At 42.2% G+C, this 18,336-nt stretch overlaps 2 protein-coding genes across 4 annotated transcripts in view; one reads left to right on the forward strand and one right to left on the reverse strand.

Annotated features, from left to right (window-relative positions):
• Nucleotides 1-792: 792 nt before the first annotated feature.
• Nucleotides 793-7,510, reverse strand: HNRNPA1 (heterogeneous nuclear ribonucleoprotein A1). Of its 3 annotated transcripts, none has more exons than XM_053556759.1 (12): nt 7,322-7,510; nt 6,653-6,769; nt 6,235-6,381; nt 5,893-6,103; nt 5,697-5,789; nt 5,518-5,610; nt 5,199-5,273; nt 4,841-4,999; nt 4,149-4,304; nt 3,569-3,634; nt 1,116-1,194; nt 793-936 (listed from the first exon to the last, which is right to left on the reverse strand). In XM_053556759.1, the coding sequence occupies exons 1-10, from the start codon at nt 7,487-7,489 to the stop codon at nt 3,579-3,581; spliced, it is 1,275 nt and encodes a 424-aa protein (XP_053412734.1). In that variant the 5' UTR covers nt 7,490-7,510; the 3' UTR covers nt 793-936; nt 1,116-1,194; nt 3,569-3,578. The 3 variants fall into 3 exon arrangements, with proteins under 3 accessions (XP_053412734.1, XP_053412733.1, XP_053412735.1); XM_053556758.1 differs by having other exon boundaries at nt 1,116-3,342; nt 7,322-7,508; XM_053556760.1 differs by lacking the exon at nt 4,841-4,999 and having other exon boundaries at nt 1,116-3,634; nt 7,322-7,494.
• Nucleotides 7,511-7,993: 483 nt separating this feature from the next.
• CBX5 (chromobox 5) overlaps nt 7,994-18,336 on the forward strand; it is a 43,129-nt gene continuing 32,786 nt past the window's right edge. Inside the window, exon 1 of the mRNA XM_053556769.1 lies at nt 7,994-8,127. The gene's annotated coding sequence lies outside the window, so the exon portion shown is untranslated. The remainder of the gene's footprint in view (nt 8,128-18,336) is intronic.

Below are 18,336 nucleotides of genomic sequence, written 5' to 3' on the forward strand. Positions count from 1 at the left end.
AGCTCCCAGTGGAGAGCTACTGAGCTCAATGGCAATGTTAGCTTGTACAACTTGATTTCCCCTTGCCAGGGGAGCTAGAAAAAGGACATGCTCAAGTGCAGCAATAGTAACAGCTTACTTCTTCTATTGGGCCAAATTAAATCCTAGTGAGAGCCCATCTCTATTTTCATTAAGCCTTGACACTGAATGGGATAAATTTCAACATGGCAAAATGTATAGTATTAGGATTACTTCAACAACTTACTCCTCCCTAACCTGAACCATCAACACACATTGCTTAATTTGTTGTTGCAGTTGGCACCTGTGGCTCAATGGGTAGGGCACCAGACCCATATACCAAGGGTGGATGGTTGGAACCTGGCCCCGACCAGCTAAAACAGCAGTGGCAACTATAACAAAAAATAGCCAGGTGTTGTGGCGGGTGCCTATAGTCTCAGCTACAGGGAGGCTGAAGCAAGAGAATGGCTTAAGCACCTAAGTTGGAGGTTGCTGTGAGCTGTGATTGCCACTGCAACTCTACCAAGGGTGGGAGTGAGACTGTCTCAAAATTTATTGTTGCATGTTTTCTAAACCGTGACAACATACCCACATAATGCATTAAACCTTACAAATTAACTTATGAAGCACTCACTAGTAAGAGATTAAAAAAAAGGAGATCGCTGAAGATATTAGCTTACCACACAATTAGGGTATTAAACACCCACATTTCCCATTCCCAAATCTGTAAAGGTAAAGCATGTGAAGAAATCAATCCTTTTACCATAAATAAAATGAAGACAAAGCAAACAGAACTCAAATGCAACATATTTATTTTAAAAACCCATTCACAAAATAGAATGATTAATCACCAGAGCTGCAAGCAGCTAAAGTCCACTGCATGGCAGTGAGAATGAAGTACCAGTGGCTCAGACAAAGGTTGTCCTCACGAGAATGTTCCTGCAAATGGAAGAAGAGTTTAGTATTTATGTAAGCAGAAGTGAAGGATTCTAAAATTATACCTGCTGTGCCAAGCCTACTTAACTGTCTTTGTAATTCATTTTGGTTTGAGAGTCTTATTCTTTTTTACTTTGGTAATGCAGAGTACTCTTGCTAATCATTACTTTATAAAAGCTTACCTTTTAGCCTTGAACTTGAACATGAGTTTCTGGTTTTTTTTTTTTTTTAAAAGTTGACAAGACTGTAGTAGACTCCTCCCTAGAAAAGTAAACAACTTTTAGAACTAGCTCTTTTCTGAGATCAAATCCCATCTCAAGCTAAACCTCCCACCTCCCTTTAATGGCCCACCCATCCTCCCACCATTTGGGGAAAAGATTCTAATGCATTACTTTGAGCCACTGTTTTAAGAAAATGGGTCAATGGAAGGTAAGAAATAAAATTAAAGGGCAAAAATATATTAGAAAATTAATGTGCTCACTTCCTTCAATTGGGAGCCCCCATAATAGGGTGTCAATTTAAAAGAATTCATCTCCAGAAAAACCAAAGTTCAGCTTAACTGGACTAGTTTTGGCTCAATACATTAAGAAAAATGTAACAAAACTGGACTTTAGGTAACTATATGGATGTAAGTAAAATCTGTTCTTACCTACAAGCATAGCCAATAAAACCTTTCCTCCTGGTTCTGACTGCTAGTCCTAAGAGTCAGGTGTGCCTTACTCTTGTCTGCCTCCTTCCTTGCGATGATCACTCAAACTTCACTCCCTCCTAGCTTTCATGGAGCGTGTCGTGGCCTGTCCCTGGCTTATCTGTACTCCACATACCACAAGTGTCTACTCTCAGCTGTAGAGTGTCTGAGCTCGGAGCCATTCGCGCTATACTTGCTAGCAGTTCCTAGTAGCTGAACATCTCTCCTGGATCTTTAAAGGCATTGTCACGAATCCTGAGGTATCTGCAAACTCCCTTAATAGTTAAGGTTCCACCTGCTATTGCAAACTCAGCCAATATCATGGAACTATCACCCATGCTTTCCCACCCACCACCACCTCCCCACCCTCTTCCAACCACCCTCCTCCCCAAACTTCCAAGTAACACACCCATGAGATGGAACATACAATCCTATTGATCAACAAATCTCTATACACTACTAGGTACAATGGCACTGAAATTATGAGGGTACCAAAGGCAAGGCTCAAAGGAACCTATGTACAAATAACAAATTATTGGATTATTAAGCGTTTATGGCTTAGAAATCATTATCTCTATACAATTAACACTATAGGATGTTTGTGTAAACTTGTGCCATAAAGGAAAACTGCAGTTAATATAAAATTGTATAGAAAAAACACAATTTCTACTTTTATAGTTTTAGTTTCTAATTTAACTGCTATAGTTAACCTATGAACTTCTAAAGACCCACCCATTAAGAACCCAGTTAAAAAACTGCAGTTTTCCTTTTATGTAAGCCTATTTTTATCTTCATTAAAATTCTTATTGGTACTGGTCATTTTAAAAATGTCTCTGAAACACATCTAATCTGTGGATTTATGGTGTGGCATTAGCCAGCAGCTGGTTTCTATTATCTGGCAGAGCTTTGAACTTGAATTGTGGTAGAAGCATTCAACATTATCAGGGGTAGTGGGTAGGGAAAGTCCAAATCTCTGCCAGTCCCAAATCCATACAGTTGTCATTTCATTCAAGAGAATTAAATCGTTTATTGATTACACATGATAATGGTAGATACACAAGCTTCATTCTCATCTGTAATTTTATCTGGTACCATTATTCAATTTAGATATATTGCATAGGATATGCCAACAATCACCTTTATAACCAATAATTCCATGATTTTCCTTGGATGACCCCTTTAAATGGTGAGCTTCAGGTCACAACAGTAACCCTCAGTTCAACTATACCAAGGTTTCTGAAGACAATGGCTTCTTCACCCAAGCAGGTTGTAAATGAATTTCAAATAGAACCTGGCATCACCCTGAAGGAATTCTAGCTTCACACTTTTGGAAAGTTTACCAAAATGGCTTCAGAGTAGACTAACTTTACACAGCACATTTAAAAAAAAAAAAAAAGACACATTTATTCAGCGTCATGATCAGACTATTACATTTAGCAATCAACAGCATGGGTGCAAAAAAAAAAAAATCTACATTAAAACCCTTTGTTGGAATGCTTTACACTTTCCACAGAACAGAAACTAAAATAACCTGTTATACAATTAGTCACAAACACAGTCCTCGAGTTTTTTGCCCATACACATGAGTATTGTCTAAAACATGTCTTCTTTGTAGCAGCTAGGCCCTGCCACCACTGTGCTTGGCTGAGTTCACAAATCTGTTGTAACCTGTAGCTTCCCTGTCACTTCTCTGGCTCTCCTCTCCTGCTAAGCTTTGTTTCCTGTTGAACAATATGGAATAAAGTTGTTAATCTAAACATATTAAGACTCATGGCTACAATCCAACAGCAAGTTTTGTTTCCCACAAATTTTGCTGATCTGAATATTAACATCCACAATTTTACTGCAATTACAATGTTAACTATGTTGCACTGCTCAGCTACATTAGGGTTACTGGGTTCATCAGCAATTAAAAAAATTAAGCCACACACAAAGGTGTTTACTTACCTGGGAATAATTAAAACCTTCTGCCACTGCCATAGCTACTGCTGCTACTGGAACCACCATAGCCACCTGAGAACAAAATTTTTCTTTAAAGGCTTGGAAATGTAAATAATGTTTTTGTATTAACGTAACGAATGTTCAAAAGCTTAAATTAAAAAATTCAATTATTTTAAAGTGGCCCTTATAGAACTGACAAAGGAAATGTAAAGAGGTGATGTGACTTTTCTCATTTAACTTTATACTACCCCATTTGAAGGTTTCCAACTGTCAGCTTTTAAGACTTAAATTTTAGAGATAAGTCTTGCTTTATTGCCCATACTGGACTTGAGGGATCCTCCTGCATCAGCCTCCCAAGTAGCTGGGCCTACAGGTACCTGTCTTAAATTCCCTACTTTGTTGCTCACACATACACCTTGAAGATCTAATGCATTTTTCCCCAGTAGTAGCTATAGTTACACTCAGCCCTGATACTATCCAGTGTTTTTTTTTTGCAGTTTTTGGCTGGGGTCAGGTTTGAACCCACCGCCCCTGGCATATGGGGCTGGCACCCCACTCCTTGAGCCACAGTACAAACATACCATACCTTGGTTTCGTGGTTTGGCAAAGTATTGGCCGCCACCACCATAAGGGCCAGAGCTTCTGCCTCCAAAATTTCCTCCCTTCATAGGTCCAAAATTTGATGACTGATTGTTGTAATTGCCAAAATCATTGTAACTTCCACCACCTCCAAAATTGCTTCCTAAGAATGGAAAGAGGGCCTTTGTTATTTGAGAAGATGATCAGTCCCAATCCTGCCTAGTGTTGTGAACAGAAGCTTGCCTTCCTCCCAAACTCCTGGTGGCTCCAAATCTTTGTGTTTCATTCTCCCGGGAAGCTCAAATACAATGATCTAACTTGCCATGATGTGAGTTTTTCCTAGTGGCATACACATTCTCCAGCCATAAGGCCTTTACAGATCCAGGGCCACTGCAAACTTAAGTTCCTTAGATGTATCAACTAAATGTCCTAAAGTCCTAAAGGAGTTAAGATACTAAATCCTGCCATGATGCTAATCTAACTCAAACACACCACTATCCACTTACCCATCTACTTATTTGGGAGTGAGGCGGCCCCAGCTTAAAGCTAGGAGGAGGTAGCACAGCAAGCCTACTTATTTTTAATACACCATGCAGTGCACCACACAATGCTTTAAGAGCTTCAAATCCCAATATGGGCATGAACTCTAAAAGGCTGATCTAGCTATCACACCAAGTACTTGGATCACTGGATACCTACCACTACCACCGCCAAAGCCGCCTCCGCCTCCTCCGTTGTTATAGCTGTCATAGCTGCCACTCCCGCCATAGCCACTGCCCTGGTTTCCATAACCCTGTCCACCACTTCCATAGCCTCTGCTTCCTCCAGAGTAACCAGGGCCGCCTCCTCCATAACCACCTATAAGAATACAATTCTTCTCAATAAGACAAAAGTATTTAACAATAAAGATTTGTGCTATGGCTAAAAGCCAGCTCACAGCATGCGTGTTAAGGGCCAAGTTGAACTTGTCATGCACTAGTTTTAGTCTCTACTAGCCTATTCTAAAGGTAGTGGTTGCCGGATATTTTTTACCCACATATTCCTTAGGCAAACTTACCATCATTACCAAATCCATTGTAGCCATCCCCACTGCCACCATATCCACCACCACCACGGCTGCCACCAAAGCCACCTGGAAGAAAACAAAGCTTCAAATTGGGTTAAGGACATATGACCTGCATTTCAGTTACATTACAGGAAACATTCCCTGTACTACAAAAAACCGATTTGCACACCAAAGATTCACTTCCGGTAAGAAGAGCTACGTTTAGATAAAATGTAACATTGAAATCGTAGGCCAGGGTTACATAGTATTTTGCAAGATACAAAAAGGACAAGTCAGGCAGGGAAATAAAATCATAAACTTCCATACTTACCACGACCACTGAAGTTTCCTCCACGGCCAAAGTTGTCGTTTCCACCAAAACCACCTCCACGACCCCCACCAAAGTTTCCGGAACCACTTCGACCTTAAGAGATAAGGTCAAGTGTTACACCATACATGTCAGAGTAACCATTAAGTTACCATTAAGGTTTAATTAAACAATAAACACACCTCTTTGGCTGGAGGAAGCACTAGCCATCTCTTGCTTTGACAGGGCTTTCCTTACTTCACAGTTGTGGCCATTCACAGTATGGTATTTCTGAACTAAAAATTTTTCAAGATAAACAGAACAGTTATCTTAGGATTTAGAAGACCACAGGGATTTTGGAACCCTTAATGAATTAAATGCCAATGATCTCATACTTACTGACAATCTTATCCACAGAATCATGGTCATCAAACGTAACAAAAGCAAAGCCCCTCTTCTTGCCACTGCCTCGGTCAGTCATGATTTCAATCACTTCAATTTTCCCATACTGTTCAAAATAGTCTCTTAAGTGATGTTCTTCAGTATCTTCTTTAATGCCACCAACAAAGATCTTTTTCACAGTTAAGTGGGCACCAGGTCTTTGAGAATCCTAACAGGAGGAAAACCCACTTATGTTACTTAGATTAGCAAACCCACCCTCAAATCAAAACATCTTAATCTTAGAACAGACCAAATGTAAAGTCCACTAGCAACACAGCTGCAAATGGGAAACACACTCACCTCTCTGGAAACAGCTCTCTTTGGTTCCACAACTCTTCCATCCACTTTGTGTGGCCTTGCGTTCATTGCTGCATCCACCTCCTCCACGGTGGCGTATGTGACAAACCCAAAGCCCCTGGAGCGCTTGGTGTTCGGATCTCTCATTACCTGAGAAAACCGTTACATCATTTCAAACATATTCTGACCCCAGAAGTTATTGTCACTAACTTTGTGTCAAGTAAAGGTAAACTTGAAACCGGTCCTTCACACAAGGGGGTACAGTTCTCTACTACCCTTAATTTAAGAGGCCAGTTTTTCAAATCAGAGAAGTTTCTGGTTATAATTCCATTTACCCTTATTAAGTATTCAGACAGAAACTGCAATGATAAGTCAGAAACCGACCAATTCTGCTGCCTTTTTTGTCCCTTCTAAGTCTTACCACGCAGTCTGTGAGCGTTCCCCATTGCTCAAAATGGCTCCTCAGACTCTCATCAGTCGTTTCAAAGCTCAACCCTCCAATGAATAGCTTCCGCAGCTGTTCAGGCTCTTTAGGAGACTAGAGTAAGGGAAAAAGCATTGAACGGGTCTTTAATGTGAAACAGTTTCCCTTAAGAAGAAACAGAAGTAGACACTAACGCACATTGCACTTATTGTTCGCTCAGATCGCAACAAGACACGTGCTTCTCTCCCCATTAGGGGAGGTGAGATCCTGGGGGCTGGGAGCGCTGGAAAGCCGCAGGCGCATGCGTCCCTACTCTCCCTCTGACGCACGCGCAACAAAAGACCAGGGCGGAGGGGTGCATCGCCAAAAAGGGATTAATGGCTCCTTAAGTAGCTCGCTCACCGAGGCAAGGTAAAAAAATACATCTATGTGCCTTAGAATTTTGCAACGAGTAACAAGCCAAGGTAGTAACTAGTGGCTGGCGGACGGTGGCCTCATGGCGACGAAGAGGACAAAATGGCGACTTGAACTTCGGGAGGGGTAGGCCCTGGCAGCGACCAAAGAACTGTCGAATGGGCCGGTGAAAGCAATGAAACCAAGCCGCATCCTACCGAATTCAGAATGGGGCAAGGAAGAAATTAAAACTGCAAAGGGCGCGTGACGTACCTCTGACTTAGACATGACGGCAGTGGGAAGAGAGACTTTAACGATGCTTCCTCGGCAGCGTCCACAGGCAGAAAGGAGTAAGCTAACGAACGTATCTGCCAGCCTACCTTCGGCCTCTTTTTTATCCCGCCTCCTAGTCTTCAGCATTGGTAGACTCCGCCCCCACATAGCACTGATTGGATAATTGACATCGCTTCGCCCTATTATTGGTCTGTGGTGCTACACGCTTGTGCAACGTCATCCATTTGGGCGGTCTACGTAGTCTCCACCCCTTGGAGTCCATTGGCTTTAGAGTAATTTTATTCTTAACCAGTCTGGGTAACCCACTAATCCTTCAATTTGAATCTATCTGGGATGTTTAGACGCTCTGTAATAATCCACATTTAACACTCTTGACAATGCATTATTAATATTTTGCATTAAAAAGTAGTTAGCCCGTGACAAGTTTTGTTGTTTTTTTTTTTGCAACAACAGCCTGTTGAGCGCATGTGTAGTAAAATGGCGAATTTACGCAGGCGCATTAAGAAGTTCCGCCTGCTTCTTGGAAACACGTGAAATGGCGGGCAGGAGAGGGTGGTGAACCTACGGCGCCTGCGTAGTGGCGGGCTTTGCGCCTCGCTTTGCGCGTGCGTCATGGGCGGAGAAAGGGTCTGGGGCCCAGGATTGGTTGCGCAGGCGCAGGGAAGGATCCGTTTTGGCGGGCGGTTGGCGTTGCGCAGAAGGCGGCAGCAGAGGTGGCTTGTGGTCTGGTTTTACCATAGAGGACTAGGGCAGACGATAGCGCGACTGATCATTCTCAATCCCGGGTAAGTGGCACGCTGTCTTATCTGCCCATACGAGGTCTTGAACTGATTCCAGTTGGGCCCGTTATTGTGTGAAATGAATGGACCGCGGGGTGGGGGAAAGTGAAGGGGCAGCGGTGGGTCGGGCCAACCAATGGTAGAACAGGAGGCGGGATGTCTTATCCGCGTAAGTACTTTGGAGCTGTGGAGCCCAGGAGTTTGACTGGCTAGTGTGTAGGCCAATTGAGTCTGCCTCGAGCTGCCGACTGATCGGCCCTTGGGCCATAGAATGTGGGAGGCGGGTTTTCCTTTCCTGAGCAGCGTATCTCTGAGCCAGTGAGCACCAAGCGCGCGGTAGGTTGGGCTTCTCCAAGAGGCAGCGGTTTGACTCCAATGGGGAACGCGGGGGTCGGGCGGTTAAAGGGATGGGCGGAATCTGGAGCCAGTAGGCGGACAGCCTAAGGAAGGCGCTCACACACGTAGCCCAATTGGCTCTCCAGACGAGGGAAGTCTTAGACTTGGGGTTGTGAGGAAGGGGGATTCAATGCCGTGATGGCGTGGGAGGGCGGATATTCGATCCACAATGACTTCTCGCGCCGCCTTTAGCCTCGATCCCATACCCCTCCTTGTTAGGGAAGGCGGACATTTGCTCCTGCGTGTCTCAAGTTGGGCACCCCTCCCCCCACTTCGGTACATCCCGCTGTCCACCAGTTTAGATTTTGGGGAACGGGGGAGACTTTTGAGAACTCGCTTTTTTAGGAAGACTGAAAATGTTGTTAGGACGAGTAGGATAAATCTCTATGTAATGTAATGGAAAGGCGTCTCCAGAAAAATCTCCCTCACCGTAATGCATACTTCCACAGATAAGTTTGTAGGTCCATAGGAAAAGTTTTGGCAATCTATACGTGAAAGTGAGTTAGTTATAGGGACACGGTGGGATGGAGGCAAGTAGGTTCTCTATTGTTTAAATCCTTGCCGGGAGAATAAATTGTGATTAAAATTTAAGAAAATGGAGCTCCGTTGTTTTTGTGTTCACGTCATAATAACATACTTATCATCACCACTTTTCTCTTTTTTATTATTAATGGCCCCAATGCTTTTATTTTAGTCTTTCCCAGTCAATTTACCTCCCATATATATTTTTCTGCACACCATTACTGATTTCCTAAGGCCTTCTTTTGTTCATTTGAGGATGTCTAACTGGATAAAAACCAAGCTGCTTGAAGAGTAATATTTAGGGCTTGGGAGGACAGAACACTCAAACATACATGACCTGGGTGCGGTTTTTTGTTTGTTTTTTTCCCTTTTGATTACATTTCCTTCAAAGTGTAGTTTATATGTAGTCTCTCTCTTGTTGACAGTGCCCACTCTACTTATTCCACCATCTTTAGGGAAAAGGTAACAGTATATATTGGCTGTATCAGGGTCCTGCAGCTTTATTGTTGACATATTTATTTGAGGTCAAGGAAAAATATTTAAATACTGTAAGGAAATCAACCGGATATGAAGTACACTTATTTAGAGATGTTTCTGACTTTGTACCAAAGACAAATGATTTTAGTGAAGCTTATACTGAACCCAGGAGAGATTTTTGTGTTCTGTGGCACTTGCAAAAGGACATAGCTGTATTTTATACTTGGTTATAAACCTATTTGTACATAGTGCAGTTGCTGAACTTCTAAAAACTAAAGTGACATGGGGTAAGGATATTTGTCTTGGATTTATTTAGGTTTGAAAGAAATACAAACTTGATCTGCAGCAGAGTTCCTCAACCTCAGCACTTTGGGTATTTTGAGCCAGGTAGTTCCTCATGGTGGGGGGGGGGTGTCCTGTGAATTTGCATTGTAAAATGTTTAGGAGCATCCCTTGTCTCTACCCACTAGGATGCCAGTAGCATCTCACCTCTCCCCACACCCCAGTTTATGACAATCAGAATATTTGCAGATTCTGCCAATGGGGGAAGTGGGATTCCCATAACTTAGTTGAAAACCATTAATCTGAAATGTTAGAGTTTACTGGGCTCAGTAACCCAAGACTGCAATCCCAACTGCTTAGTAGGCTGAGACAGAATGATTGCTTGAGCCCAAGGAGTTTGAGGCTGTAGTGTATGATGATGTCATTAGGTAAAAGTGGAAGAAGATGGGCGAAGTGTTTAGGGAGTAGCCTTTGGTAAATGGATCACTAAATCCTAATGATCTATTCAGATATAGAATAGATCATTGTTCCATTGGATAAAAGGAAATGTTCATCGAGGTTTTTACAATTTTTGGCAATGTAAATATGCAATTGATTTCATCTTGTATTTGTTTTGTTTCCTAAAATGCTGGCTATTATGTTTTTGTTTTTTTTTTCCTCGCCTAAGTAAAGTATCTTGAGAGGCTATAGTGTTTATAAAGAAAGTAAACTGGGCGGCGCCTGTGGCTCAGTCGGTAGGGCGCCAGCCCCATATACCGAGGGTGGTGGGTTCAAACCTGGCCCCGGCCAAACTGCAACCAAAAAATAGCCGGGCGTTGTGGCGGGCGCCTGTAGTCCCAGCTACTCGGGAGGCTGAGGCAAGAGAATCGCTTAAGCCCAGGAGTTGGAGGTTGCTGTGAGCTGTGTGAGGCCACGGCACTCTACCGAGGGCCATAAAGTGAGACTCTGTCTCTACAAAAAAAAAAAAAGAAAGTAAACTTTGTCCCACATGCTTCTTAGATTTTTCACTTGGTTTAAGCCTCTTTCCTTTCCTGGGATTCTTTTGGATCAGTGTCTCGAACTTTTTTTACTTTGACCTTCAGTAAGTAATATATTTTACATTGACCCTGTACGTACATTGAAAGAAGTTTCACTAAGTAAATAAATGTACTGAGCACTCCTATATTTTTTTATCTACAGTATGCTATTTCATTTTCTTTAAAAAGGTCAGTTTACAATGAAGTGATTTCACAGCTGTTTCTGTAGACCTGCAGGTTTTTTGTGGAGGTGGAGTGGAGAGAACAACACTGAATCTGAAGAATTGGTAACCAGTCATGCCACCTTAGTAGATTACTCCCATCTACTTGTACAGATGGTCTCCAACTTCTGATGGGTCAGTATAGGATTTTTTCAATCTTAAAATGTTGCAGAAGTAATAAATATTCAGTAGTAACTGTACTTTAGGTCCAGGTGCAGTGGCTCACACCTATAATCCTAGCGCTGTGGGAGACTGAGGCGGGTGGATTGCTGAGCTCATGAGTTCAAGACCAGCCTGAGCAAGAGCAAGACCCCATCTCTAAAATAGCTGGGCGTTACCCCATCTCTAAAATAGCTGGGCGTTGTGGCCGGCGCCTGTAGTCCTAGCTACTTGGGAGGCTGAGGCAAGTGAATTACTTGAGCCCAGGAGTTTGAGGTCGCTGTGAGCTATGACACCATGGTACTCTACCCAGGGCAACAGAGTAAAATTCTGTCTCAAAAGAAAAAAAACAAAAACTATACTTTGAGTACTCATACAACCATTCTGTTTTTCACTTTCAGTACAGTATTCACTAAATTATGTGAGATATTCAATACTTTATTATAAAATAGGCTTTGCGTTAGATGATTTTGCCCAAACTATAGGCTAATGTGTAGTGCCTGGCTAGTTTTTCTTTTTTTCCTCAAGACAGAATTTTAGTTTGTTCCCCTTGGTGGAGTACCCCAACAACCTCAAACTCTAGGGCACAAGTGCTCCTCTTGCCTCAGCCTCCCAAGTACCTGGCTATTTTTAGAGATGGGGTCTTGCTCTTGCTCTTGCTCAGGCTGGTCTTGAAATCATGAACTAAGACAATCTACTGGCCTCGGCCTCCTAAAGTGCTGTGATTATAGGCAGGAGCCACTGTGCCTGGCCTAGTTTTTCAACATTTAGTAGACACGGGTCTCACTCTTGATGAGGCTGGTCTTGAACTCCTGAGTTCAGGCAATCCATCTGCCTCAGTCTCTGAGTTGCAGGATTACAGGCATGAGCCACCATGCCCTCCTGGTGTGTAATTTTTTTGTTGAAACTCTGAGGTCATCATAGTGAAATTCTTTTTTTTTTTTTTTTTTGTAGAGACAGAGTCTCACTTTATCACCCTCGGTAGAGTGCCATGGCATCACACAGCTCACAGCAACCTCCAACTCCTGGGCTTAAGCGATTCTCTTGCCTCAGCCTCCTGAGTAGCTGGGACTACGGGCGCCCGCCACAATGCCCGGCTATTTTTTTTTTTTTGGTTGCAGTTTGGCCGGGGCCGGGTTTGAACCCTCCGCCCTCGGTATTTGGGGCCAGCGCCTTACCGACTGAGCCACAGGTGCCGCCCCATAGTGAAATTCTTAACTTATTTTTTGCCGTTAGAGTAGTGGTTCTCAATGTTCCTTATGCTGCGACCCTTTAATACAGTTGCTCATGTTGTGGTGACCCCCAACCATAAAATTTTTTTAATTTTGTTACTGTTGTGAATCATAATGTAAATATCTGATGTGCAAGAGACCCCCAAAGGGGTTGCGACCCACAGGTTGAGAACCGCTGCTTTAGAGAAACTTATTTGGTTGCTAAATTATACTATTATGGTAATAATCAAAGTATTACACCTCAGTCAAAAGTTACAGCATTTGTGCTTGGTACTTAGAGACATACTATTTTTTTTTTTGGTTTTTGGCCTGGGCTAGGTTTGAACGCGCCACCTCCGGCATATGGGACTGGCGCCCTACTCCTTGAGCCACAGGCGCCGCCCTGGAGACATACTATTGCAACCAGATCTAAAAATGTTTGCTAAAAGGGAAAATAAAACATCTTCACTGGTCTGTGTGAAAACTAAGTAGAAAATGTCTGTCTGGGTACTAGATGATCTGGATGATAATTGGTGAAAGAAAGAAACATACATCTGAAGTAACCGGATTTTTATAAGCCAATATGCTAGAAAGAGAGAAAGTTTGATATCCAGGGTGCAGAGATTTCTGAGGAAGGCTAGTGAGTCTTTTTGCTTTTATTGAGGATCTTATTTTATTTATTTATTTTTTTGGAGGCAGAGCCTCAAGCTGTTGCCCTGGGTAGAGAGCTGTGACATCACAGCTCACAACAACTCCAACTCCTGGGCTCAAGCGATTCTCCTGCCTCCGCCTCCGAAGTAGCTGGGACCACAGGAGCCCGCCACAATGCCCGGCTATTTTTTGATTGCAGCCGTTATTGTCGTTTGGCGGGCCCGGGCTGGATTCAAACCCGCCAGCTCAGGTGTATGTGGCTGGCACTTTAGCCACTTGAGCCACAGGCGCCGAGCCTTATTTTATTTATTAATCATTTTGCCATGATATCCATATCTTACTGGAATAGCTCATTTAATAATTCCCCATGGTAAAGCATTTCTAGCTTTTATTTTGTCATTTTGCCTGGTTTATTTTTATTTCCATTCACCTTATATGAAATTGAATCTAAAGCTTTGTTATCGATACTGATTTTAAAAGTAATAAATTATAGTGCAGGATACAGCATGACTCAATATAGCCATTTACACATTGTTATTCAGGAGCTTGGACTCCAGGTAATCATCTTTTTCTCCTAACATAAACTTTGATCTTACTACCTGCTTATAGAGGATGACTTTAACTGATCATACTGATAGGAAGGAGTCTGGGCCATCCTTAGAGGATTTGAATTGTATGGAATCCAAGATGCAGATTCATTGGATTTCTGCAAGCCACTCAAAAGCCACATACTTATTTCTGATGACAGCTTTACACTTGTGCTGGAAGAACACCCACAGTGACAACTGCTGCCTATGTTTAGTCTGTCCAGGAGCTCTACCAGCTAGCATGTTTGCAGAAAAATCTACCCTGTTCTTGTTAGCAGCTATGTAAATATTAGACCTTTCTGAGTTTGTCTTCTCAGTTCTGCCAGTTTATTTTTGGGCAAATCATATCCTATGGTTGCTCAATTTACCCCTTGAAATGAGGAATTAAAGCAGTGTTTTTAAATCTTTTTTATCTCATGGCACGTCTGAACCTATAGTTAAACTTCTATAGCACAATTATGTTGTATTTATTTATTTATTTATTTATTGAGACAGAGTCTCACTCTACTGCCGTGGGTAGAGTGCCATGGCATGATAGCTCATAGCAACCTCAAACTTGGGTTTGGGTGAGTCTCTCGCCTCAGCCTCCAAGTAACTGGGACTGTGGTACCCTCCACAATGCCCAGTTAATTTTTCTATTTTTAGTAGAGACAGGTTATTGTTCTTGGCTCAGGCTGATCTCGAACTCCTGAGCTCATGCTCAGCCTTGGCCTCCCAGAGTGCTAGGATTACAGGTATGAACCACTGCCCAGCCTCAAAAATAATTTAATTAATGATTTTTAAAAATTTTCATGGCAAGGGCTGGGCAAGGTGGCTCATGCCTATAATTCTAGCACTTGAAGGCAGAGGCAGGTGGATTGCCTGAGCTTAGGAGTTCGAGACCAGCCTGAGCCAGAGTGAGGCCTTATCTGTAAAAATAGCATGGCATTATGGTGGGTGCCTATAGTCCCAGCTACTCGAGAAGCTGAGGCAAGTGAATCATTTGAGCCCAGGAGTTTGAGGTTGCTGTGAACTATGATGCTTCAACACTCTACCAAGGGCAACCAAGTGAGACTCTGTCTCCTGAAAAAATAAAAAATAAGTTTTTTCATGGCACCCTAGTTGAAAATTCCTGGATTGGGTGGTGCCTATGGCTCTGTATATAAGGCGCCAGCCCCATATACCGAGGGTGGCAGGTTTGAACCCGGCCCCCGCCCCAGCCAAACTGCAACAAAAAAAATAGCTGGGCGTTGTGGTGGGCGTCTGTAGTCCCAACTACTTGGGAGGCTGAGGAAAGAGAATCACTTAAGCCCAGGAGTAGGAGGTTGCTGTGAGCTGTGACACCACGACACTCTACCAAGGGTGACAAAGTAAAACTATCTCTAAAAAAAAGATAGAAAACTAGCCAGGCATTTGCCCTCTTTGGTCCTTAGTTTTTTTCATCTTGAAGGAGTAAGACAAGTGGTAGCTCACAGCCTTCTGAACTTCACACTTTTATGTGACTCCTAAGTCATCTTGGAGTTTGTTTTTTAAGTGAATCATTTCAAATGCAAATCAAACATTCAAAATTCTTATATTTTGTGCCAGTGTAGTCCTATGTTGGTCTTACCTAGGACTTGAGGGACAGAAGACTGAGTTGTTGGTTAATTGTCAGCTCCTTGGTACATTAACATAGGGTAAGAAAACTATGCTTGTTTACTGTCTTTGTAGAAGAAAAGATTTTCTATTAAGGGTGTAGTGGATTAGCTGGGTGGGCCATTTTTACTCATCCTAATATGGCTATGGACTATGTAGTCTGGATTTCCTTTCCAAGAATAGTAATTCATCAAAATTAAACACCGACAGATTTTTCTACCTTAAACTAGGTCATGGATAGAGTAAAATTTTTCGTGTCTGAATCTTAATCTTCAGATTTACTGAGTGTCTCTTCCATCATGTTTCATTGCTAGGAAAGATACTAGAAGGCATGAGCTTCAGGTGGTGTACTTGAAAGGACTGTTTCAAGATCAAGTTTTATAACATACTCATTATTTATTTTTTCCATGGAGAGGAGGAACCAAATTGAATTCAAGTATTTCTCTGATTGTAATCTTTTTCTTAGAATTAAGCTAGTTTATATCTGAGCCAGCAGGCATAATTATGTCGGAATAAAATGCCCTGTGCTAAAGAGGTCAGCTAACAGGCTGGGAAATCTTGAGTTTGGTTTCTGAGGCAAATGCTTGAACTCTGTGTGCTTTGTTCCTCATCACTAAATCAGTACAACTCACCTCACAGGGAGTTGTGAAGGATAATATACTGCTAATTTGTTTAGTATTTCACAACAATAAATTATGTGTAAAGATCTGATAAAACTTAGGCAAACCTCATTTATATGAGTAGTTGGAGACAAGCATAGATAAAACTTACAGATAATAAAGAAAATACATTAAAATTTTTTACTTCCTCTATTAAACACTTTGCCATTAGTTTCTTATGTGTTTTCCAAAGTATTCTTGTTTTTTCATGATAAACCTCTGAGATAGGTAAGGCAGATAACTAACATCAGGTTGTGTAATAAAGGAATTAATTAATCAAGAGGACATAACAATCCTAAATGTTTATATACAGCTAATAATGAAGCTTCAGAATACACAAAAGAAACAAGAGAAATGAAATAGTAGTATCTGCAGTTGTATCTTGGAATTTTAATACCTTTCATTAGTTGACAAAACAAGTAGACAGAAAAACAGAAAGAAAATAGAAGACTTAAATAGCAGAATACCTTGCTCTTTAAGTGCAAGGTATTCTTAAAGAGCAAGATATTCTGCTATTTAAGTGCACATGTAACATTTACCCAGACAGACCATCTTCTGGTTCGTAACACAAGTCTCAGATTCAAAAGGATTCAATCATACAAAGTCTGTATTTTTGGGCCACAGTCCAATTAAATTAAAAGTCAGTAACAGACATCTGGAAAAATACACAAATATTTGGAAACTACACAATACAATTCTAAGTAACCCACAAAGAACAAAGTGGAAATTACAAAGGAAATGAGAAAATATTTTTAACTGAATGAAAATGAGAAAATGACATACCAGAAAACTTGGGGGACTTAGGGTACCAGGCCTGTAATCCTGAGTACTGGGACGACTGCTTGAGGCCAGGAGTTAGAGAACAGCCCCAGTAACATAGTAAGAAACTTAGCTCTTAAGAAAAAGATTAGCTGACAACAGTAGCGTACCTATAGTCTCAGGTACTTGGAGGCTTAGATGGGAAGATGGCTTGAGCCCCCAGGAGTTTGAGGCTGCAAGTGAGCTATGATCCGGCACTCCAGCCTGGGTGATAGCGAGACCCCGTCTCTAAAAAAAGAAAACAAAGGCCAGGCTTGGGTGAGGTCACTCAAGCCTGTAATCCTAGCACTCTGGGAGGCCGAGGCAGGTGGATTGCCTGAGCCAGAGCAAGACCTTGTCTCTTAAAAAAAAAGAACAAAACTGTGCAGGCGCCTGTAGTCTCAGCAAGTGAATTGTTTGAGCCAAAGAGTTTGAGGCTTTTGTGAGCTGTGATGCCACAGCACTCTTGAGGACAACAAAGTGAGACTGTCTCAAAAACAAACAAAAAAAAATCCTTCAAACTAAAACAATTAAATGCAAAATTGAAAAAAAAAAAAAAAGGAAAACAAGGACTCTGGGAGGCAGAGGTAGTTCCTAGAGGGAAATTTGTAGCATTACATACTTTGCCTATGACAGCAGGTCTCAAGTCAGTGACTTAGGTTTGCACCTAAGAACTTAGAAAAAGAGCACATTAAACCCAAAGTAAGCAGAAGAAAGAAAATAGTAAAGATCAGGCCAGGTACAGCAGCCCACACCTATAATCCTACCACTCTAGGAGGCTGAGGTATATGGATTGCTTGAGCTCAGGAGTTCAGGACCAGCCTGACCAAGAGTGAGACCCCATCTCTACTAAAAACAGAAAAACTAATTAGGCATGGTGGTGGGTTCCTGTACTCCCAGCTACTTGGGAGGCTGAGGCAAGAGGATCGCTTGAGCCCAGGAGTTTTAAGGTTCCTGTGAGCTATGATGCCACAGCACTCTAGCTTGGGGCAATGGAGTAAGACTACTCTGTCTCAAAAAAGAAAAAAGTAATCAAAATAATAGTAATACCCAGGCACACACCTATAATCGTAGCACTCTGGGAGGCCAAGGCTAGTAGATTGCTTGAGCTCACAAGTTTGAGACAAGCTTGAGCAGGAGCAATTTCCTGTCTCTACCAAAAATAGAAAAACTAGCCTAGGTGCCTGTAGTCCCAGCTACTTGGGAGGCTGAGGAAAGAGGATCTTTTGAGCCCAAGGGGTTGAGGTTGCTATGAGCTATCATAATGCCACTACACTTTACCCAGGGCAACAGAGTGAGAGTATGTCTAAAAAAAAACAAAAAGATGAAAGTAGTAATTACACCACACATAATTAACTTCCATTAAAAGAAGTAGTAATTGGCTCGGTGCCTCTAGCTCAAGAGGCTAAGGCGCCAGCCACATACACCAGAGCTGGCAGGTTCGAATCCAGCCGGGGCCTGCCAAACAACAATGACAACTACAACCAAAAAAATGGCCAGGCATTGTGGTGGGCGCCTGTAGTCCCAGGTACTTGGGAAGCTGAGGCAAGAGAATCGCTTGGGCCCAGGAGTTGGAGGTTGCTATGAGCTGTGATGCCACGGCACTCTACTACCCAGGGTGA

Source organism: Nycticebus coucang, chromosome 12 (assembly GCF_027406575.1).
Source record: "Nycticebus coucang isolate mNycCou1 chromosome 12, mNycCou1.pri, whole genome shotgun sequence".
In the NCBI taxonomy this organism is placed as follows: Eukaryota; Metazoa; Chordata; class Mammalia; order Primates; family Lorisidae; genus Nycticebus; species Nycticebus coucang.